The following is a 23973-nucleotide window of genomic DNA, read 5'->3' as shown; positions in this document are numbered from 1 at the left end:
GGAAGTGATGGTCTAGTGGTTAAGTGTTGGGCTTGAGACCAGAGGATCTTCTGTTCAAACCCCAGCCTGACTGGAAAAATCAAAAAGGGCCCTTGGGCAAAGTCCTGAATCCCCAAGTTGCTCCTGGTGTGTCATGAGCACCTTGCTTAGCAGCACCCTCACATCGGTGTGTGTGTGTGTGTCTGTGTGAATAGGTGAATGTGAGGCATAATTGTAAAGCGCTTTAAGTGTCTGATGCAGATGGAAAAGCGCAATATAAATGCAGTCCATTTGCCTTGTCTTCCCTTCTCCACTGGGAACCGAAAAAACCTGTACTTTTCACAAATGCTTCGGTGACTGCAGCCTAAAACAAAACAGTACACCATCTTTCCATGTAAAGTGATGCTGTGTTTGTGTTGAGCACTGACAGGCTGTCCCCGGGAGTGGTCAATCAACGGCCTCGGAGGATGTTCATTCAGTTGTTTAATTTTGTAGAAAAAAGCAGATCACAGACATGACACAAAACTAAAGTCATTTCAAATGGCAACTTTCTGGCTTTAAGAAACACTATAAGAAATCAGGAAAAAAAATTGTGGCAGTCAGTAACGGTTACTTTGTTAGACCAAGCAGAGGGAAAAAAATATGGACTCACTCAATTCTGAGGAAAAAAATTATGGAATCATGAAAAACAAAAGAACGCTCCAACACATCACTAGTATTTTGTTGCACCACCTCTGGCTTTTATAAAAGCTTGCATTCTCTGAGGCATGGACTTAATGAGTGACAAACAGTACTCTTCATCAATCTGGCTCCAACTTTCTCTGATTGCTGTTGCCAGATCAGCTTTGCAGGTTGGAGCCTTGTCATGGTGATTCCGAGGCCGGTGATTCCATAATTTTTGCCAGGGGTTGTATATTTATTTGTATAGTGTGTTTCAATAGCTTAGCCGTAAAATATTCACTTTGTAAAATGTGGCTTGCTAGTTTGAGGCACTGTCAAACTTGCTTTGATTTTCTATAGTGTGATAATTATAAAATTTTCTTTTAAAACACAGCTCTCCTCATACACATACCTAATTATTAAGTATTCATCCTGTTTTTTAATCTGATTCATATCATAATTAAAGATTTGGTGTATATTACTTTGTCTACAGTGGGATGCATGTAGAGATGCTGCATTTATAGATTATTTTAGGCTGTTTGACACCCCCCCCCCCCCCCCCCCCCCCCCCCGCCGACCCATGTGTTCCACAGGTAATTTCCTTATTAATTTTCATTAAAATAGGTGGGTTTTACAGTCTGATTTGAATTTCTGAGTCTAATCTGGCAACACTGGTTGAGTGATGGCGTGGATACAAATGCCCCAGGTTTGTAAAACATTCCCACACTGTGTTTCTTTGTGTGATATGATTGGCCTGAAAACACCGATTCCAACTTAGTAACTGGTTTTAGCAGTTTGCACAGTCAGTTCAAAGTGCATAGTCAGTTCAAAGTGTCCACGTTATTTTTTTCCCAGCAGAGTGGATATATTTCTTCTTCAATTTCAGTTCCAATTCTATTTCAATTTAATTTTATTTAAAAAGTGCCGAATCACAACAGAGTTGCCTCAAGGCGCTTCACACAAGTAAGGTCTAACCTTACCAAACCCCAGAGCAACAGTGGTAAGGAAAAACTCCCTCTGAGGAAGAAACCTCAAGCAGACCAAACTCAAAGGGGTGACCATCTGCTTGGGCCATGCTACAGACATAAATTACAGAACAATTCACAAAACGAATATACAGGAAATGCTGTTGGTGCACAGAACAGGAGGGTCGCCAGCACAAATACAACTCCCATCTCTGGATGGAGCTGCACCGTAAACAGAGAGAAAAAAACAGAATCAGGCATCAGAAAGACAAGAAATACAGTATAATTTTCCAGCATTAAACAGCAAGAAAACAGAAGAAATACTAAGGTGATCGCCGCCCACTAGCCCTAAGCTTCACTAAAAGACCCAGAATTTAGGTAAAGAGGCCGCGGCACGCTCCGTTTCCTAATAACATTAATTAAAAGAGTAAAAAGTGTAAAACAAAACTATACCAGTATGCTAGCCATACAAAAGGGAAAATAAGTGCGTCTTAAGTCTGGACTTGAAAGTCTCCACAGAATCTGACTGTTTTATTGACGCAGGGAGATCATTCCACAGAACAGGGGCACGATAAGAGAAAGCTCTATGACCTGCAGACTTCTTATTCACCCTAGGGACACAAAGTAGTCCTGCACCCTGAGAACGCAAAGCCCGGGCCGGTACGTAAGGTTTAATTAGGTCAGCTAGGTAGGGAGGTGCCAGTCCGTGAACAATTTTATAGACTAGTAGCAGAACCTTAAAATCTGATCTCACTGGGACAGGAAGCCAGTGAAGGGATGCCAAAATGGGTGTAATGTGGTTGAACTTTCTGATTCGTGTCAAAAGTCTGGCTGCATCATTTTGAACCAGTTTCTTTCTTCTTCTTGACTGCTACAACATTGCTTTCCCAAACACATTTAATACCTACAGTAGTGTTCAGAATAGTAGTAGTGCTATGTGACTAAAAAAGATTAATCCAGGTTTTGAGTATATTTCTTATTGTTACATGGGAAACAAGGTACCAGGAGATTCAGTAGATTCTCACAAATCCAACAAGACCAAGCATTCATGATATGCACACTCTTAAGGCTATGAAATTGGGCTATTTGTAAAAAAAAAAAAAAAAAAAAAAAAAAAAAAGTAGAAAAGGGGGTGTTCACAATAATAGTAGTGTGGCATTCATTCAGTGACTTTGTCAATTTTGTGGAACAATCAGGTGTCACCTACTCACCTATTTAAGGATGAAGCCAGCACCTGTTGAACATGCTTTTCTCTTTGAAAGCCTGAGGAAAATAGGATGTAGTTTTGAGTTTGTAGCGTCAACAGCAGATGCTATTATTATTGTGAACACTAATAGCCCAATTTCATAGCCTTAAGAGTGTGCATATCATGAATGCTTGGTCTTGTTGGATTTGTGAGAATCTCCTGAATCTGCTGGTACCTTGTTTCCCATGTAACAATAAGAAATATACTCACAATTTGGATTAATCGTTTTAGTCACATAACACTACTATTATTCTGAACACTACTGTAAGTGTTGCATCAACTTTTTTTGCAACTTTTCTCTAAGTTTTATTTTAGATGTTGACTGGTTTTGAATTTTTGTTTTTTTTCTTCTGTCTGCAGTACATTCACAAGGCCGGCATCATCCACAGGGTAAGTGCCATTTGAAATGACATTGTAGAGAGCTAAAAATAGAACTCATGATTAATGACACATGTCTCAGTCTGTGGGGAATTTGCCTTTCTCAAGGAACTGGTTTGCATCTTTCAGTCTTATATTGGAGAAGTGCACTGCAGTGTGCTACAGAGGAACTTGAAAATGTTGGGTTAATTCATCATTGTTATTTTGTCAGAACAAATCTTGCGCAACAGGTAGGATGAGTCGGCTCACCTGTAATGTCTGCTTGCATGTCTAGAGATGTTTGGCCACACCTTCCTGCCAGACGTGCTGCTCATTCCACAGAATAGAAAAAAACAGCAGTGTGTCAGCACATGGTGCAGATATGCTGTTGACTGTTATATTTTTTTTTGAATCCTAAAGATCCTTGGCAGTAGCACCTCTGACATCAGGGGTCGCCAGCCCTGCTCCCTGCAGATCACCTGCCCTACGTGTTTTTTTCCAACTCTCCCTTCTTCACCCACTGCTAATTAACTAAGTCAGGTCTGCTCAGCCAATCAAGATTTTGCAAACATCAGACTTGATTAATCAGCACACATGGAAACCATGTAGGGCAGTTGATCTGAAAGAGCAGGATTTCTGAATGAAGCTGAATTAGGTTTTTAAAAAATAATCAGACATGTAAAGTATCTGATGTAAATGACACAGTCATTGAATTTTGTCCTCAGCAGCAGACAGTGAAAAGCAGCACATGGCTCACTATGTCCATTACATGTTTGGCTTTGAAGCTGCATACAGGAACTTTTATCATCAGTATGATGGTTGTAGCTGAGATATTTTAGAGTTATGCTACTTATAAAGTTTCAAGTTGGTGTGTTCCTAAGACTTTATTTAATCAATGAGCATAATTATAATTAATTCTGATCAGAGCAGATACAACCCTGGGAACTCCCTTTGATCTTTGCACCCAGCATAGGGATTGGACCCTATCTTGGGAACCAGGGTATTGTAATATCAAAAATTACAGGTATTTTTACCAGATATCTTGAATAGCTCAAACTGGGGATGGGCGAAACAACCTAAAATAATTTTTTTTTTTTTTTTTTTTTTTTACTTTTTGGAAGGGGATACATATCATGGTATTACTAGTTTTGCACCATACTATATGACCCCTTTAATGACTAGGGTATCTTTGTTTGAGCATACTAGTTTAACCTGGTCTGGTTTCTTTTTCAAATGTGTGCTCCTTCAAAGATAAAATCTGGGTGAGAAACAATCATATAATTTTACAGTTTCATATACTCATAAGGTCTGTGGCTGTGTTAATTAATGATTGTTCAGACTTAAATTCACAGTGCAAAAAGTCAGCTGCTTCAGATTAACCATTTCCATGACTACTATTTGTTGTCACTGGGCCCTTAGGTTGAAAGTGTATGTGCGTGAACACACACACATACGGACGCACACACACGGTCAGCCTTATATATTAGGTCACGACCTGCTCACTGGAGCCTTTATTTTTCCAGTTCATGTGGTACTCAGGTCAGGTAACAAGCATCACACTTTACTTACTACGTAGTAGCAGCTGGCTATGGTGCACTTTAATTACAATCCGAACAGGCCAGTGCATGCCGCGTCTGAGTTAATGTGTGTGTTTTTCAATTAAAATGTGCCTGCTGTGTACAGCATGCCAGAGCCTTGCAGTGATATGACATACTATCACTTCTTATCATCATTCACTTGAGTCTCATGAATGTCACAAATTGCTCTATGAAAATTCATGATGACAACATACACACAATGCAATGCAGCTTACTACACCTTAACTAAAATGTCGTGAAATATACAATGACATAGTAAAATTCATCTCTTTTGGGAGGGAGTGCCAAGATGGCGACGTTGTGTCTGGCTGCTCGTCTGCTGCTCTCCAGTCTGTTTGTTATTCTCTTGTTTTTAATTTATGCTGTTTTTGAATCAGAGGCACTGCGGGTGTATGATCGCCAAACTCTGCTGGATCTCCAGCCCCCGGTTTGTGGTGCGGTGTGGTTATCGGCGGGTGGACAGAACTTTCCGCCCCCATTTTTATCGGAGGTGCCGGCTTTTCTGTGCCATGCTCCTGCGCTGCCTTTCGGCTGAAAGCGCAGTCGTCACCGCGGGAGACGAAGTGGACATCTGGTGAAGGTGAAGCACTGTTTGACCTGCTGTTTGGCTTCCGGCAGGATCTGTGCTGCCCTGGCGCCTTGTGGATCCGGTTAAAGCCTGTGTGGTGCCGCTGGTCGGCTCTGATGACTGCCGTCCACGTCTTCGCCAGATTGATGTGCGCCAGAGGCGCTCTCAGAACCTGGGCTTGCTTCGCCGGGTTCCAAACAGTGAGACTGTCATCCCCACTGAGGTCCTTACCCTGGGTCTCGTGAACATCAGATCACTGTCCTCGAATTCATTGTTGATTAATGATCTAATCATGGATCATCATTTAGATATGATTGGCTTGTGTGAAACCTGGCTCAAACTCTCCTTCCTCTGAATGAGGCCTGTCCACCAGCGTACACATTTAGTCACGTTTCTTATGATGTGAAGCAAGGCGGGGGTGTTGCTTTTATTTACAGATCTGGTTTTCTTTATTAGCTGTTGGGGGTCACAAATATAATTCCTTTGAGCATCTGACTCTCCGTTATGCCCATGATGCTAAGTACTGTCAGGGTCATAAAACTGGAGGTCAGCTATGTTATTTTGTCACTGTATATAGGCCCCCTGGCCCATATTCTGATTTCTTAGATGAACTTGGTGTGTTCATCTCTAGTTTGCCAACTAGTGCAGATAACATTTTGATTATTGGTGACTTTAACATTCGTATAAATAAGCCCTCTGATCCCCTCTACAAATCATTTATGCAAATTCTGGATGCTTTAGGATTCCAGCAATGCATTCAGGACCCAACACACATTAGTGGAAATACCCTGGATCTGGTTCTTCCACGTGGGTTTGCTGTCACAAATATTGACATTTTTCCTCTCGCATCTATAGTCTCTGACCATTATCAGGTTTACATTTACCTTGCCACATTTAGTGGAACAACAACCTTGTCTACAACTGCGGCGTTGTATTAAACCCTTAACTATGACTTAACTTGAGGCCAGACTACCTGATGTTTTAGCTTTGAGTCTGGAGAATGCTAAATCAGTGGACAGCCTTGCGGATAGCCTAAATTTAGTGCTTAAAACTACACTTGATAAGATCGCGCCTCCTCTTTTAAGGTCACGCCCTCCTAGGGCGCAGTCACCATGGTTCAATGATTATTTGCATGACCTCAGGCAGAAGGCTAGAGGTTTGGAACGGAAATGGCATTGTTCCAAATTAGAGGTGTTCCGCCTTGTGTGGCGGGATGCTATTTTAGATTATAAGCATGCACTACTGGCCACGAAGTGGACCTATTACTCTGATTTGATCAGTAAAAACAAACATAACTCAAAGTTTTTGTTTGACACGGTCGCATTTCTTATTCACGGGTAGCCACCTGTTAGTCGTTCTCCCTTTTCAGCACAGGATTTCTTGGATTATTTTGAGAAGAAAATAGAAGATGTTAGGCTGAGCATATCTCAGCACGCCTCAGCCCAGCCATTAAAACCTGCTGTGGAGGTGGGCACTACCATTGAAGTGTTACCTAGATTGACAGAATTTAATAGTATTTCATTAGGCGTGATGACGAAACCTGTGGCGTCTACAAAAAGCACAACCTGTTTATTTGATCCCATACCAACAAAATTGTTTAAGGACCTGTGGCCCACTCTTGGGCCGACTGTGCTGGAAATTATTAATCTGTCATTAACCTCTGGATCTGTTCCAAAATGTTTTAAATCTGCAGTGATTAAACCATTACTTAAGAAATCTAATCTTGACCCTAGTGTATTGAAAAATTACAGGCCGATATCAAATCTATCATTCTGTTCCAAAATTTTAGAAAAGGTGGTTTCACGGCAGCTTATAGACCACCTCACTGAGAATGATCTTTTTGAGCCACTGCAGTCTGCTTTTAGGAAATATCACTCCACAGAGACAGTGCTCACTAAAGTAGTGAATGATCTTCTGCGGGCAATGGACTCAGACACCAGTATGGTTTTGGTGTTGTTAGATCTCAGTGCTGCGTTTGATACTGTGGATCATCATATTTTGCTCGATAGGTTGGATAATTTTTTGGGGATTACTGGAAGTGCCCTTGCCTGGTTGACATCATATCTGTCCAGTCATTCTCAATGTGTCTTGTATAATGGCACTAATTCTGACCTTGCTGATATGAGATTTGGGGTTCCACAGGGATCTGTTTTAGGCTCCTTGCTTTTCTCCCTGTATGTGGCACCCCTTGGGCGTATACTGCGGAGTTTTGGGATTGCCTTTCATTGTTATGCTGATGATACTTAGTTGTACATGCCGATAACTGCGGGAAATATCACTCCCATAAAATCCCTGGAGGACTGTCTTCTATCAGTGAGAAGTTGGATGTCTAGTAACTTCCTACTTTTAAACTTTGATAAGACTGAAATGATGGTTCTTGGTCCAGCGAGACATCGGCATCAGTTTGACCAGCTGGCGCTCAACCTGGGTTCGTGTGTCATACATCATACAGACAAAATGAGGAACCTTGGGGTAATTTTTGATCCCATGTTGTCTTTTGACCTCCACATCAGGGATGTTAATAGGACTGCTTTTTTCCATCTGAGAAATATAGCGAGGATCCGTCCCATCCTGTCCATGGCTGATGCTGAGACCCTGATTCATGCTTTTGTTTCTTCTAGACTAGATTATTGTAATGTTCTATTTTCAGGGTTACCACAGTCCAGCATTAGGGGTCTTATAAGCTGCTATTCAAACAATAAAAGACAAACAGGATTGTTTAATTTATACTGTATATTAGCCAAAGCTTTGGAATGTGTTGATATAATATACAAATAATGAATGTTTGAGTTCAGTGTTGCAGCTGGTCTGCTCTGTGTCAGCCTGATCCCGTCAGATCTCAGAAGCTAAGCAGTGCAGCATCTGGTTAGTACTTGGATGGGAGACCTCTTTGGAACACCAGCAGCTGTGTGTGTTTCTCCAGTTAAAACTGGAGTTGCATCAGGAAGGGCATCCGGCATAAAACTTGTGCCACATACCAATGCGGATCTGGCTCTATCCGCTGTGGCGAAAAAAAACGGGAGTAGCCGAATGGACAACAACAACATGAGTTCAGTGGTACAAATATTTCGTGAGGTGAAAGATGGAATGTACCATTCAATGAGGCTTTGCTTCATTTGTTTAATTGAAAGAATGTAAAAACATTATTTGTTTTATATAACGGCTAAAATAGAAACTTTACACACACACACAAGCTTTAAAGACAGATAGTTCAAAAATAATTCTGACAATGTAGTCTGTGATGCCATGCACAGATTTTGTGCACTTCTAAAAAGAAAAAGACTTCAGTCCAGCGATAAATCACATCAGAAATTAGTTCATCCTCTTCATCCTAACAGCTCTTCATACCTCCAGGTGACTTACGGCGTAGTGAATTTGTTTATTGCGCGCGTGTGTGCATTTAGAAGAATTAGCACCATCAATTAGCTCCTTCAAATTGTCATTCATCAACAAAATAAACTCTGCCATGTTTAGCTAAATGCTGCCTCCCGCTAATGGCCGGCGTTCGCAGCGTGCAGTGGTACAAAACGTATGGAACCATATTTGCACGCTAAATGGAACCAAATTTGCACACAAAATGCAACGCAACACAAATTGGAGGAATAATCCATGTCACATGACATACAAAGCACCAATCAAATTACAAGGATCCACTCAGCCGTTCGATAACGTGTGTGTGTGTGTGTGTGTGTGTGTGTGTGCGTGCGTGCGTGCGTGCGTGCGTGCGTGCGTGCGTGCGTGCGTGCGCACATGTACCCTATGGAACACGCTGACTGAGACGTCTGCTGAAGTGCCGCCCTCCTCTCACTGTTTTAAATGCTGAAGCAGTGACTGTGTTGGACACTCCGTAACAGTCAAACACCTTTCATTTGTTCCATCACACTGCTGAATGAGTTTCAGTGAAGAAATGCTGTTTTACTCCTTCAAAGCTTCATAGCTTCTGATTAAAATGTCAGTATGAATGTGATAAAACATTGGACCTAAAGCAACTGAAGCTTTTCTTGTTGCAGTTTTTGATGTCTTTTGCTGTTCATCACTGTGTGCTAATTCTGTAACCGAAGTGCTTCTCTTGCACAGGATCTGAAGCCTGGAAACTTGGCTGTAAACCAGGACTGTGAACTGAAGGTTTGTACATGTGAGGGTTCCATCAAAACAATGCAGCTGCTGCTAAATACTCATAATGAGCAAAATCAGCATACAACAATAAAATAAGAAAGTGCATAAAGACAGCACAGGCTACCAGAGTGGTACTCATTAGAGTGTGTACTTCTGTTTAGGCCCGTGTGGCACAGTCCCGTTTTACAAATAATGTACAAATAATGAATGTTAAAGTAGACCTGCATTGAAATAAATGTGGTCAGATCTCAGAAAGAAATAGCTGATATGTAATCTGTAAGCCCAAATTTGTAATTCAGCGGCGAAATCTTTATTTAAAAATGACAAATTTGCAGCTAAAATTTAGCCCTCCGTGAAAACAGTTTGTACATCCAGGTCATTTCCATGACGTCGGGGAGAAGACGATGCGCTTGCACCTTCAGTCTGATCAAAAAAAAAAAAAAAAAAAAAAGCCTTCAGTCCGATCCCGCATTGAAATTGATTTTATCTGTTAGTAATGTTACTGTTATACACATCCTGATTTCAACATCCAAAAGTAAGCTGCAATGAATGCGAGATACAGCTCTGCATGCTCAGATCAGCGGCGACATCGACAGCGGGCGACGTTCTTCTCTGTTTTGATGCGGAGTGGCCAGTAACACCTGTTGCCCGCAAGGACAGACTTCTTGCGGCAAAATCCGCAGCGCCGCACGTCTCAGTAATCGGAGCCACAGAGCTCCGTGGCCGCTGAGAGAGGTTTATATCTTTTTAATGACTTGAATTCTTTGCAGGTCCCGCATCCGTACCCCGCGACGGTAACACCAGAGGCTAAAGACAGTACATTTTCAATGCGACACCACTATGGAAAAAGTCCCCAAAAATCATTTTCAAGCAACAATAAAAGAAATGTATACTCACCAAATGTACCACAAGACAGCGGAGGTCGGTCTTGAAGTCCTGAGAGATTTCTCTCACCAGGCACTGGAAGGGCAGCTTGCGGATCAGCAGCTTGGTGCTCGAGGACCACAATGTAAATAAGCATCTGTATTGGAAGCGTTCTTGTGTTATCCTCTGCGGTATTTTTATGTATTGTTATAAAATGTTATTGCCGAATAAAATAAAATTCTGGGAGCAGTGGATTTCTGTTAGTGGCGGATCTCTAACAGCGCCACGGTGCCGTGAGGCTTCTTCATGCTGACGTTGAAACTTCTGCAGTTGTTCACCAAATGCACGAAGTGTAATCACAGCGGCCACCGCGTTGTAATCCAGAATGGCCACGGGACACAAAATGACGTGACCAATACATCACATGAAAACCATCTATAACACAATAAAAAGGTGCTTTTGCAAGAGATGCAGACTGACGTAAATCCACAAATTACAGTTGGCGCGTGCAATGCATGCTGGGAGAGTGTCTTCTCTCTGACGTCTCGGCAGCGTCCCGGATGTGCTGACAGTTTTGCGGAGGGCTAAATTTTAACTGTAAATTTGTCATTTTTAAACTAAGATTTCTCAGTTGAATGACCAGATCTGGGCTTGCAGATTTACTTTACTACATTCAGAAGGATCTTATGTGTAAATATGTCATTTTTTTGGTCCAAAGATCTGACTGCATTTATTTCAATGCAGGTCTACTTTAATGAGTTCAATGGTACGAATCTTACACCAAATTAAATATTCGTACCATTGAAAGAATGGAAAAACATTATTTGTGAATATAACTGCTAAAATAGATCCTTGTCATTTGATATTATATTAATTTATAAACAACTGCAAAGGGACTTACATTTTGGTGTTCATCAATGGTGCTTTGACTTCAACAGTTCAACACAAACTTTAAATAGGAGTCTGAAATTGTTCTCAGTCAACTTGCAAAAACAGATGTAGTCCAAGTTTACTTTCTCAGTCCAGCGAAAAATTGTGTCCGAATTTTGTTGTGGTTTTCATCCTAATAGCTCTTCGTGCCTCCAGACAGCTTATGGCGTAGTGGATTTTTTGTGTGTGTGTTAGAAGAATTAGCACTTTCAGTTAGCTCATTTAGGTCATTGTCCATCAGCAAAACAAACTCCACCATGTTTTGCTAAACACTGCCCCCATAGTGTGTGCGTGGGCGGGATTTGCAGCGTGCAATGCAAGTACAATTAATGAAATATGAAATGTGCATCATATTTTGATTAAATTGGTTCAAGTTGTTTATCTCTTACAAGAGATTAAAAAAAAATAACGCAGTGCTAAAATACCCTCGGCCATGTGAGCATTGTGTTTATAATTTGCTGTTGTTTAATTAATTATTAGGTTCAAAAATTGAGTTTGCAGCTAGCAACCAGACTGTGACGTCATGCTGCAGCTCTACTCTGATTGGCTGGCAGCCCCGCCACTCAAAAATGAAACAACGCTAATGTCTGCTAAATGTCTTTTAGATCACTTCAGAGGTATTATTGGGTCTAAAAACAGCATTTTCAGTTTTAGAAGTGTGCGTGCGTGCGCTTTTTTTTGGCTTGCTTTTACATAATATATGACAAAGAAGATATATTTACACACAAACGAAACAGAGTTTTGCTACCAACATGTGACGTCACCACACTAACGTCCGCTAAATGTTTTGTAAATCCTTCAAGAGGTGTTATCAGGTTACAGACACAGCGTTTTCAGTTTGAGAAGTGTTTATTTCTCACTAGCTATTACATAATACAACCCCAATTCCATTGAAGTTGGGACATTGATTATAATCTATCATTCTGAGGAACATTTGATGTTACTTGGTAAGCATTCTGAGAGTATTGTTCAGGTATTTGTATACAACCCCGATTCCAATGAAGTTGGGACATTGTGTAAAATATAAATAAAAACAGAATACAATGATTTGCAAATCCTCTTCAACCTATATTTAATTGAATACACCACAAAGACAAGATATTTAAAATTCAAACTGATAGACTTTATTGTTTTTTTTGCAAATATTTGCTCATTTTGAAATGGATGCCTGTAACACATTTCAAAAAAGCTGGGACAGTGGTATGTTTACCACTGTGTTACATCATCTTTCCTTCTAACAACACTCAATAAGCATTTGGGAACTGATGACACTAATTGTTGAAGCTTTGTAGGTGGAATTCTTTCCCATTCTTGCTTGATGTACAACTTCAGTTGTTCAACAGTCCAGGGTCTCCGTTGTCATATTTTGCGCTTCATAATGTGCCACACGTTTTCAGTGGGCAACAGGTCTGGACTGCAGGCAGGCCAGTCTAGTACCCGTACTCTTTTACTACGAAGCCACGCTGTTGTAACACGATGATTGATGGTGCCATCACAGATGTGTAAGTTGCCCATGCCATGGGCACTAACACACCCCCATACCATCACAGATGCTGGCTTTTGAACTTTGCACTGGTAACAATCTGGGTGGTCTTTTTCCTCTTTTGTCTGGAGGACACAACATCCCATTTTCAAAAACAATTTGAAATGTGGACTCATCAGACCACAGCACACTTTTCCACTTTGTGTCTGTCCATTTCAAATGAGCTCGGGCCCAGAGAAAGCGGCAGTATTTCTGCATGTTGATGTGTGGCTTTTGCTTTGCACTGTAAAGTTTTAACTTGCACTTGTAGCGATGAACTGTGTTAACTGACAATGGTTTTCTGAAATGTTCCTGAGCCCATGCAATAAGATCCTTTTACACAATGATGGCAGTTTTTAATGCAGTGCCGCCTGAGGGATCGAAGGTCACAGGCATTCAGTGTTGGTTTTTGGCCTTGCCGCTTATATGTAGAAAGTTCTCCAGATTCTCTGAATATTCTGATTATATTATGGACTGTAGATGATGGAATCCCTAAATTCCTTGCAATTGAACGTTGCGAAACATTGTTCTTAAACTGATGGACTGTGATGCTTTCACACTGTTGTTCACAAAATGCTGATCCTCACCCCATCTTTGCTTGTGAACGGGTGAGCCTTTTGAGGATGCTCCTTTTATACCCAGTCATGACACTCACCTGTTTCCAATTAGGTGTTCTATGAGCAGTGTTGCCACAGTTACTTTGAAAAAGTAATCCAATTACTGATTACTCCTTGAAAAAGTAACTTAGTTACTTTACTGATTACTCAATTGTAAAAGTAACTAAGTTAGATTACTAGTTACTTTTTTAGTTACTTTCCCCAGCTGCCGACAACAACCCACGTCAACATGACAATGATACCTGTTTTGCCAAAACTCACTTTATAGTCACCCTTTCTTGACTTCAATGAAAATAAATACTTGTTTTATAAAAAGTAAAATAAAGACCTCTTTCTTGACCTCATATTTAACTGTTGACAGCACTGTAACAGTAAAACTTGCAATTTCAAACCTACATTGTTTATAAATGTAACTATTAAATTCTAACATTTTTCTAACATTTAAATTCTCTCTAAACATTTTACTTGTCGAAATTATTATTATTTTAAGCAATATTAGTAGTTGTAGTAAAAAACGGCTTCAAAACTGACCTTTAATCTAGGGTGTTGTGGGGGAGGGGGGCACATCCTTGCCCCACGCCTCCATTCCATCTGGATTCGCCCCTGCTTTGGCGTTTGAGCACAAAGAATGGATAACATTTATTTATGCAGAAAACAGGACCAGATTTACAGGTAAGAAAGTTTTATTGCGTTTTCACATCATGTGGTCTTCAGAAAGAGAGTTTAGGTGCATTTGAGTGGAAAATAGTGTTAGTTGTTGATGCGTCGCAGAGTATCAGCTGTTTTTAATGAGATGATACGGAGCGGCTCAGCTCAGAATTCTAAATAAAGGAGGGAAAAAAGTATAAAAATGTCTTTGTAAAGCTCAGTGCAGGTGTGCTGATCACCGCGCTTTAAGAGGTGAGGACGAGTCGAGCAGCTGCAAAAAACCGTGGATGAAAAGCTCACAGCTCGCTTAAAGTGGGCAGTTCAGTCAAACCCCGACCTCCTGCCCACAGACCAAGTTTAATGCTGCTATCGACCCACAATGAAAAATAATAGTAACGCACAGTGACATGAAGTAACTTTAATCTGATTACTGATTTGGAAAGATTAACACGTTAGATTAATCGTTACTAAAAAAAAGTGGTCAGATTAGAGTAACGCGTTACTAAGTAACACGTTACCGGCATCACTGTCTGTGAGCATTCATCAACTTTCCCAGTCTTTTGTTGCCCTGGCCCAACCTTTTTGAAATGTGTTGCAGGTATCCATTTCAAAATAAGCAAATAATTTGCACGCAAACAACAAAGTCTATCAGTTTGAAAATTAAATATCTTGTCTTTGTGGTGTATTCAATTGAATATAGGTTGAAGAGGATTTGGAAATCATTGTATTCTTTTTACATTTTACACAACATCCCAACTTCATTAGAACTGGGGTTGTATACGAGAGGTTATTTCTAGCCAAAAAAGGAAGCAAAGTTAGTCCTGGTTTGGGTAGTTTGTTTATTTTCGCGGTGCCCTCAGTTTGTTCACAACCCATTGGGATGTTGAATTTCAGTATTACCTTCGATCATTAAAGCACCTTGGTTTTTTGCACCTTACTCTTGTCATGGCTAGGGATGGATATTGATAAGATTTTATTCATATCAGTGCCATTGTCAATTCCGCTTATCGATCCGATTCTTTATTGATTCCCTTATCAATACCTCTTGTGAATTTTCTGTGTACTAAAAGTCGGCTTTACGGGTTTTTCTATGTAAACAACATTTTATTGAGTCTTAAAGTAAATACATATAAAATTGGTCACTGGATCCTTGCTCTCTGGACAGAAATAGATGTTATGACCGGGCCTAGGGGTGAACCAAGGCACAACATAAAAATGACTACCCCCTTCCCAAGGATGACCAGACTTCCAGGTCTGTAGTCCAAAAAAAAAAAAAGTTTATTAAATAAAATTTCAGGGTGAGAAAGAGGCCAAAATAAATAAAACAAGCTACCCAAAACCCTGTTCTTACCTAGTGCTCAAATAAAACAACCAAACAGTGGTCTTACCTAAGCAAAAACAGGAGAAAACTATCAAAACAACATGGCTTCTCACCCCTACTAACAAGAAACATTGGACTGCTTTTCAAGACAATTACAAAATGAATACAAAAAAAGATTAACAAAAGACAGACAAGTGTCCTCAGACACACATCAGTTGGGAGCTTGCTGGTACGAGACAATGAATCAGTCACAACATTCTGATTTCCCTTGATGTGGTGAGCCTGGATGTTAAATGGTTGCAATAATAATGACCAGTGCATGAGCCGCTGATTGCTGTTACACATGCGAGACAAACACAAGTGGATTATGGTCAGTAAACACCTGGACAGGAACAGAACTCGAACCAGCATAAACTTCAAAATACTGAAGAGCCAGGAGAAGCGCAAGGGCCTCCTTCTCAATAGTGCTGTAATTAAGTTGATGTTTACCAAACTTTTTTGAGAAGTAACACACTGGGTGTTCAATGCCCTGATCATCTTCCTGAAGCAAAGCCACCCCTGCCCCATGAGCACTGGCATCTATCTCCATTTTAAACGAACACTCAAAATCCAGCGCTGCCAACACTGGTGCACTACACAAAAGTGCCTTAGCAGACTCAAAGGACTCCTGACACTCAGGGGTTCATCTGTAGGAATTACAAGGGCTGGTCAAATCAGTAAGTGGGGCAACTACACTAGCAAAGTTTTTACAAAAACCCCGATAATACCCACACATGCCCAGAAACCTGCGAAGCTGTCGTCACGTTTCTGGCACAGGAAAATCCAAAATGGCCTGAACTTTGGCCATCACCGGGTGTACCTGCCCCTGCCTAGCCTGTTTCCCCAGGGAGGTTACCATAGCCTTCCCAAACTTACACTTAGCTAAATTGAGAGTCAAAGATGCCGTCTGCAACCGGTTAAACACCTTGTGCAAACTCTCAACATGCTGAACCCAAGTGGGCGAGTAAACCACAATATCATCCAGATACACCTCACAGTCCTTAACACCAGCCAATACAATAGACATCAGCCTTTGGAAGGTGGCAGGAGCATTTCTCAGTCCAAATGGCATAACTGTGTATTGGAGGAAATGATCCGGAGTGACAAATGCAGATATCTCAGAGGCCCGCGATGTGAGGGGCACCTGCCAGTATCCCTTCAACAAATCCAATTTGGTGATAAATTGTGCTGGACCCACCCGATCAATGCAGTCATCCATACGCGGTAATGGAAATGAATCCAGTTTTGTGACAGCATTCACTTTACGATAGTTATTACAAAAACGTGGAGTTTGGTCAGACTTGGATACCAACAATGAAGTAGAACTCCACGGGCTTAAACTGGAGACTGCAAAACCGTTCTCCAGCAAATATTTCACCTCATTCTGCATGACTATTCTCTTAGTGGGATTTACTCGATATGAATGCTGCTTGATGGGTTTGTTATCACCAACATCAATATCATGGCACAACACCGTGGTCTGAGTAGGTTTATCACCAAATATAAACAGGTGGCCAAGAATAAGCTGGAACATAGCCGTTCTGGCTGCCTCTGACAAGTATGACAAATGTTCCTCCAAATCTCTCAAAATTCGCGAGTTTTCCAATCGCGCACTTGGGACCGAACCTGCCGCTTCCCGTAACCCATCCTCCTCCAGACAGTAAGGTGGGGACACCACGGTGACCACAGAAGTGGCCGCCACAGGGCACATGGGTGACATGCCAGCACCAACACAAACATACATACTGTTAACATATTGACATGACACACCCGACTCTTTCTTCATGTCTGGTGTTTTAATCAGATAATCAGTGTCACTCATCCTGCTTTCCACCATATATGGGCCACAAAACTTTGCCTGAAGACTGGATCAGCAACACCAACACACAGTCACCTGACTGAAAATTACAAGTCTGAGATTTCCTGTCATAACTTCTCTTCATTTTCGTCTGAGCACTGGACAGGGAACTGCGGGCCAGTTCACAAGCAGAGTGCAGTTTCTCTCTAAATGAACTCACATAATCCAAGATGTTATGCATGGGGCTCGGTTTATCTGCCAGCCACCTCTCCTACAGCAAGCGCAAAGGACCGCAAACGGTGTGCCCAAAAACTAACTCAGCTGGACTAAATCCTAGAGACTCCTGAGTAGTCTCATGAATAGCAAACAGCAACAGTGGTAGCCCCTCATCCCACTCCCTGTTTGACTCACAGCAATACTTCCGAAGCATAGATTTTAACGTTTGATGAAATCTCTCCAGTGCGCCCTGACTCTCTGGATGATACGCACTGGAGACCTCATGTTTAACAGACAGTTCACACATAACCTGCTTGAAAACTTTGGACATAAAATTTGTTCCTTGATCTGCACTTAGGCAATCCAAAGAGGGAAAAAACTTAACCAAAGCTTTCACCACCGCTTTAGCCCGTAATGTGCACATTGGAAAAGCCTCAGGAAAACGAGTTGCTGCACACATCATAGTTAAAACGTATTGATGTCCAGCCTTCATTTTTGGCAACGGTCCCACACAATTTGTGAGTACATGCTCAAATGGCTCTCCAATTACCGGGATAGAATGTAATGGAGCTGGAGGAATAACCTGGTTTGGTTTTCCTGCAAGTTGGCAAACATGACAAGATTTACACAACTTTACCACATCACATTTCCCAAATGACCACATCAGAAAACGGTACAACCCCACCACGAACCAGAGTGTGTTTCGCACCAGTATCATGCAGGATAGTGACCGGCACCCTGTCTGTCTCACTACCAGACAATGACGTATAACCCTGCGTAATAAAAGGTTTAAACTCATCAGTTACTGTGTGAATGTCAATTGACAAATTCTCACTACTGAGGGACTCACTCTGAATTGAGCCCACAACAGAGGGGATTTTATTTCCAGTTTGTTCTCTCTTAAGATTAGGACACAGAGCAATGAATTGGCCCAATTCATGGCAGTAAAAAAAAACTTACGCTCACCCGCAACAGCACCGTTACGCCGTGATGATTTTGGAGACCGTTTCTTATTCTCCACAGTTACTGGAACTTCCTGGTGTACAGAGGCTGAAAAAACACCTTTATGGGTTAAAACAAACTCATCTGCACACACAGCGGCCTCAGCCAGAGCAGAAACTTTGTGTTCATTTAAATACAAGACTATGCGCTCAGGCAGACACTTCTTAAACTCCTCCAATAAAATGAGCTCCCACAGCTGTACAAAATCCTGTATTTTGCTGGTCTGGCACCACTTGTCAAACAACGCGCTTTTCTCGCGTGCAAACTCCACATACATTTGAGTCTGTTTTCTCACAATTTCTAAACCTCTGTCGGTATGCCTCAGGTACCAACTCATAGGCATGCAACACTGTGGACTTAACAATATCATAATTTAGACTGATCTACTGGGAGAGCAGCACACACCTCCTTAGCTTTTCCCACCAATTTACATTGCAGCAGCAAAGACCACACATCCTTCGGCCAGTTTAGCGTGGCCGCTACATGCTCAAAGGTGCTAAAATAAGAGTCCACCTCCGACTCCCTGAATGGAGGCACGAACACAATGTGCCAACTCATCAAAATTCCCATGGGAGGAGTGTGGGGCTTGTGGATCAACCGGTGGACTGGGAGCAACTCTGGGCTGGTGCTCCAGCTCCAAGGCTCTCACCCGAAGGTGCATTGCCTGTACCTCCAGCTCTTGACTTTTCAACTCCACGTCTTTAATACGGAGTGTCAGCTGGAGCTCTTCCACTGATGCTCCTGCCTTAAGGGGAGGACCTGCAGGGTGTGGCATGATGGGAGACACAGTCTCCTGGAGGTCCACATCAGCTTCTACCACACCCTCCACTAAAGGCAGGCTTACCAACAAACCCTGTTTTCCCAACTCCTCCTCCAAGATGTCTCTTAGCTCTGCCTTTTTAGCACTTAAGGGTGCCTGCACATTAGACAGGTTAGCAGTCAACAACAGATCCACCTTCCTGCACCTGTGGATGTTTAACAAAGCTATCCAAATCAAGTTCCATTGTCCACAACAGATAAAGTAAGAAAAAGTGAGGAAATGTACCAACTGATGACCACACACAGGGAAAAAAAAAAAATGCTAATAAGAGTCCTGCAGTGGATCGGACAAGCCCCCAATTTATATTATGACCGGGCCTAGGGGTGAACCAACACCTAACATAAAAATGACTCCCCCACTCCCAAGGATGACCAGACTTCCAGGTCTGCAGTCCAAAAAAAAACCAAGTTTATTATTGTTAAATAAAACTTCAGGGTGAGAAAGAGGCCAAAATAACAAACAAAACAAGCTACCCAAAACCCTGTTCTTACCTAGTGCTCAAATAAAACAACCAAACAGTGGTCTTACCTAAGCTCCTAAGCAAAAACAGGAGAAAACTATCAAAACAACATGGCTTCTCACCCCTACTAACAAGAAACATTGGACTGTTTTTTTTAAACAGAAGATTAACAAAAGAAAGCCAAGTGTCCTCAGACACACATCTGTTGGGAGCAGGAAGAGGGTGGAGCACTGGAGGTTGGTTTCAGCCTTCATTGCTGGACCAATCAGCCGATGCCATCTGTACAAGCTCACCTACAAGAGAGACTCACACACAGAATAAGCAGCACCTCACCTAGGTGGGGAGGGTAAATACACTCATATGCCACAAACAAAAGTACATATGACCTCAGGGTCATAACATAGAAATAAAATCAGTTGTTTTTGTCAAAAGCATTTCCTTTCAGATATTAATGGCAGAAATGTAATTCCATAGACTGAGCTGAGCTCTTGCAGCCGGTTGCGCTGCACATCAGGATGTAATTCATAAAGAATGGAGCATGTCTCATTTTGGGAGGGGAAAAAAAACAGTTTTGGTCGGTTGTAGTTTGCTGTCTGTACAACGTTTGGAAAGAGGTGTCATTTGATTTAAAACAGCGATTCCCTTTGAAGTTATTAATTCCGACCGAACTCTATCCAACTTTAGCATTCAGAGCTGTACACTTCGTCCCACAAAACGGGGACAGAAGGATGATTTTCTTTTCTTGCCTGCAACAAGACAAGAGTCCCAGTTAGTGACTTAAATCTGCACAAAAGTAACTCACGATTGACTCTTTAAATAGCTTTGAGGGGGTTAATAAAGAAATTGTGGAGCTGCCGCTTCTGAAAAAAGCGAAGCAGAGAACCAACGACGCAGCAAGTCCAAGTGTTGCTTCCCTGGTTCAAGCTTCAAGCAGACCCTACTTACGCAAGGGTGCTGATACAAATTTTGGACTCTACTAAATATTATATGTCATAACTTGGTATTTTATATGGTGATATGCCACAACGTGTCGTACAGTACATGTTTCCAGTTGGGTTTTTAAATAATTTATTTAAATAAATGTGTAGTTGTTTGTACAGTGAAATCTCTGTGACGTGTGGAATTTTGAAATAGAAAATGTGTAGGAACCATAAAAAAGGTTAAAAGAACGGTTATGAGTATGTACTTATGCAGTTGTTTTCAAGATGTTTAAATAAATTGCTGTCAGTTGTTTGTGTTACAGTGTTTATTCTATTTCCAGTAATATAAGTGCATTGTTATGTTTTCTATGTTCTATGAGGACATAGTATAATACCTTGAGCAGTATGTGAATTTTGTAGAGGCCTGTTTCAGTCTGTGTTCATCTTTTAAATTGTGATCAGGGTCTTTGTTGCCCATGCAGATCTTGGACTTCGGGTTGGCTCGCAGTACTGATGCTGAGATGACGGGCTACGTGGTGACGCGTTGGTACCGGGCCCCAGAGGTCATTCTGAACTGGATGCACTACACCCAGACTGGCAAGACAATCGTAGCTGTTACATAATCTTACCTCTGTCCTCACTGCAGTAACTGTGTGCTGCTTGTCATGTGACAATCTCCAAGTCCGGTGCATGGCTTTATCTTCACAGTGGCTTTAATGGGTCAGCTGTTTTGTTGCAATGTTGCCAGTGTTTGAAGCAGCAGTCTGTCAGTAACAGTCACTTTGTCAGCTGTCATTGCACTTTTTTTCAGGGTCTCTGATATTATCGTATTTTCTGAAGTACATATTGCATTTGTTTTTTGTTTTGTTTTGGTTTTTTTTCTTTTTTTTAGTAGTTTCAGTGGTCATGCAACACGCTACAGTAGAAATGAGAAACACAACATTAAACTGTCTGTTTTGTTTAAAAAACCAGAGATCGGTAAACTTTGTAACAGGTAGTGGTGTGCACACCAAAAAGTTAGCTTCGATAACCACAAATCCGCTAACTGAAAAGTTCATTTTTTTATAGTGCTAAACCGATTAAAACACTAAAAAAATTTGCGGAAATTGTAACTAACCACTAACTGCTAACTTTTAGTATTGACTCTGGTACACTGTCGGAGGCCCAGACCGCTGCTCACATACTGTGTGAATGTAAATTCCTTTGCCGCCGATGATTTTAGGCTTTACACGTTTTTGACCGTTCAGCTTTACTAACTATGCCAGCAAAAAGAAAATGTTAGCGGACTAAAAGTTAGCAGAACTAAATTTAGTGGAAGCTAATTGATCTGCTGATGGTTTTAGAAGTTATCTGAAAAGCTAATCTGCTAACAAAAAGTTAGCTTTGCTAATTGATGGATCGCGGATTAGCGGAACTGTGCCCACCACTGGTACCATGGCTCCATTAGTTTAAGCATGAATTTAAAACTGAGTCAGGTCACACTTAAAGTGTTTGTTTTATGTGCGATCGTGATGGTGTCACTACTTTAAGCTTTTCAGGGCTCTGGACATAAAATACATTTCGCAGACACCAACAGAGTAAGAGCTGATTAAATGGAGGAATGTTCCCGTGCAGTGCTGCAGCGCACAGCAGAGAAACCGAACATAAACAATAACGGCTAAACACCACGGTAGCTGGGTTTGCAATGGACTCACCTTTTTCTTGGACATTCACTTCGAGAAATGTTCTACTTTGAACAGAACTCCACAACCGAAACTGGAGTTTTTCCCAAACAGCAGAGTCTGCACTGTTAATGGGCTCAGATCATCTGATCCACATGTGATAATCCATCATCAAGCGGAACATTCCCAAACAGCAGACTTCACAGTGCGTACACAGACTCGAAATTCAGTCTGATCATAAAAAGTTGTCCCAGTTACTTAGGTTAATTATATATTAGCGAAGGCTACCTTCTTCTTCTTCATCTCCTTCTAAGACCCTCATCACACATAACTTGAATGAGGCCGGATGGCACCCAAATGAAAATCAACCCACAGTCGGGAAGCATCAAGGTGCACTTGGAAAACGTCGGACAGCATTCTCAGAGCAGTCTAAATAGTTCGGCCCATTCGAGTGGCCACTCCAAATGTTTTTGCTCATGTTCAAAATGGTCTTGGCACAGTCGAGGTGGAACAACCATCGTACGGCAGTCAATGTGCAGTCTGACCGCTGTCTGACTGCATTTGAAACAATCGGATGGTGTGAAAACAGCATTTGCAACATTCTGATTGCGTTTGGGTGGGACATTCGACATGCTTTCACCCTGGCTAAATTTCCCGAATTTCCACATCTTTTACAAATGTACTACAAATGAGTGTTCAAATGTTTAATTGGATTGTCCAGTTCAACCTCACATATGAGCTTCTGTTCAATGGATTAAAGAAGCAGTTTATTCATGCTTTGCTTCTTAACACCTTGTGTGCCTTATATAATAAATGTTGCATGAAGTGGTAAATGCGACTTTTGCTCTGGTATGATTTATATATGCTGTTCTCTCTCTCTTAAGGAAGCATTTTTGTCCAGGTGAAACTTGTACTGTAGAAAATATGGTAGTTTTCATTTTGTGGACAGAATTAAGCATCCATAAAAATTAAATTTAGCACAGAAAGAAACCTTGGCAGGTTTATAACCTTCAGAGGGTTGTATGACTATAGATTTACTTCCTGGAATAAATAAATAAATACTTCACTTCACATTCATGAATAGGAAGTTTGTTTTGGCAGATGCTACGTTTCTCATTTCTGCAGAACTGATCAGAGGTGTTGTCACTGATGTGTATTCTGATTTTGTTGTTGCTGATTTTACTTTCTGTGGTGTGTATTCCAGTGGACATCTGGTCTGTTGGCTGTATCATGGCAGAAATGATAAATGGAAAAACCCTTTTTAAAGGGAAAGATTGTATCCTTTCATCTGCTTTGTACCTGTGCTGGCTTTGTGTTTTATATATATATATATATATATATATATATATATATATATATATAATGTCTTTAAAGATATGACAGGTGTAAAAGTCACGAAAAAGGAAAATAAAGATCATAACAAAGGGCAAAAAATTAGTTGTTCCCCCAACTGTTTGACAAAAAAAAAAAAAAAAACTGATCTGAAAGTTGACTGGAGGAGGAAAGTGTGTCAGGAAAAGATGCACAAGCAACAGGGACAACCAGAGCCTTGAGAAGATTATCAAGCAAAACTGATTCAAGAACTTGTGGGAGCTTCACAAGGAATGGACTGAAGCTGGAGTCAGTGCACCAAGAGCCACCACACACAGACGTGTCCAAGAAATGG

At 41.2% G+C, this 23973-nt stretch overlaps 1 protein-coding gene across 1 annotated transcript in view; it reads left to right on the top strand.

Moving 5' to 3' along the window:
* mapk13 (mitogen-activated protein kinase 13) overlaps window positions 1-23973 on the top strand; it is a 94784-nt gene that overhangs the window by 56976 nt on the left and 13835 nt on the right. Inside the window, exons 5-8 of the mRNA XM_034171991.1 lie at window positions 3211-3240; window positions 9451-9498; window positions 21129-21243; window positions 23512-23583. Coding sequence (XP_034027882.1) covers window positions 3211-3240; window positions 9451-9498; window positions 21129-21243; window positions 23512-23583 — 265 coding nt within the window. The remainder of the gene's footprint in view (window positions 1-3210; window positions 3241-9450; window positions 9499-21128; window positions 21244-23511; window positions 23584-23973) is intronic.

This window comes from Thalassophryne amazonica, chromosome 6 (genome assembly GCF_902500255.1).
Source record: "Thalassophryne amazonica chromosome 6, fThaAma1.1, whole genome shotgun sequence".
NCBI classification, from domain to species: Eukaryota; Metazoa; Chordata; class Actinopteri; order Batrachoidiformes; family Batrachoididae; genus Thalassophryne; species Thalassophryne amazonica.
Note: the sequence above shows the minus strand (reverse complement) of the source record. Positions and strands in the feature narration are given on the sequence as shown.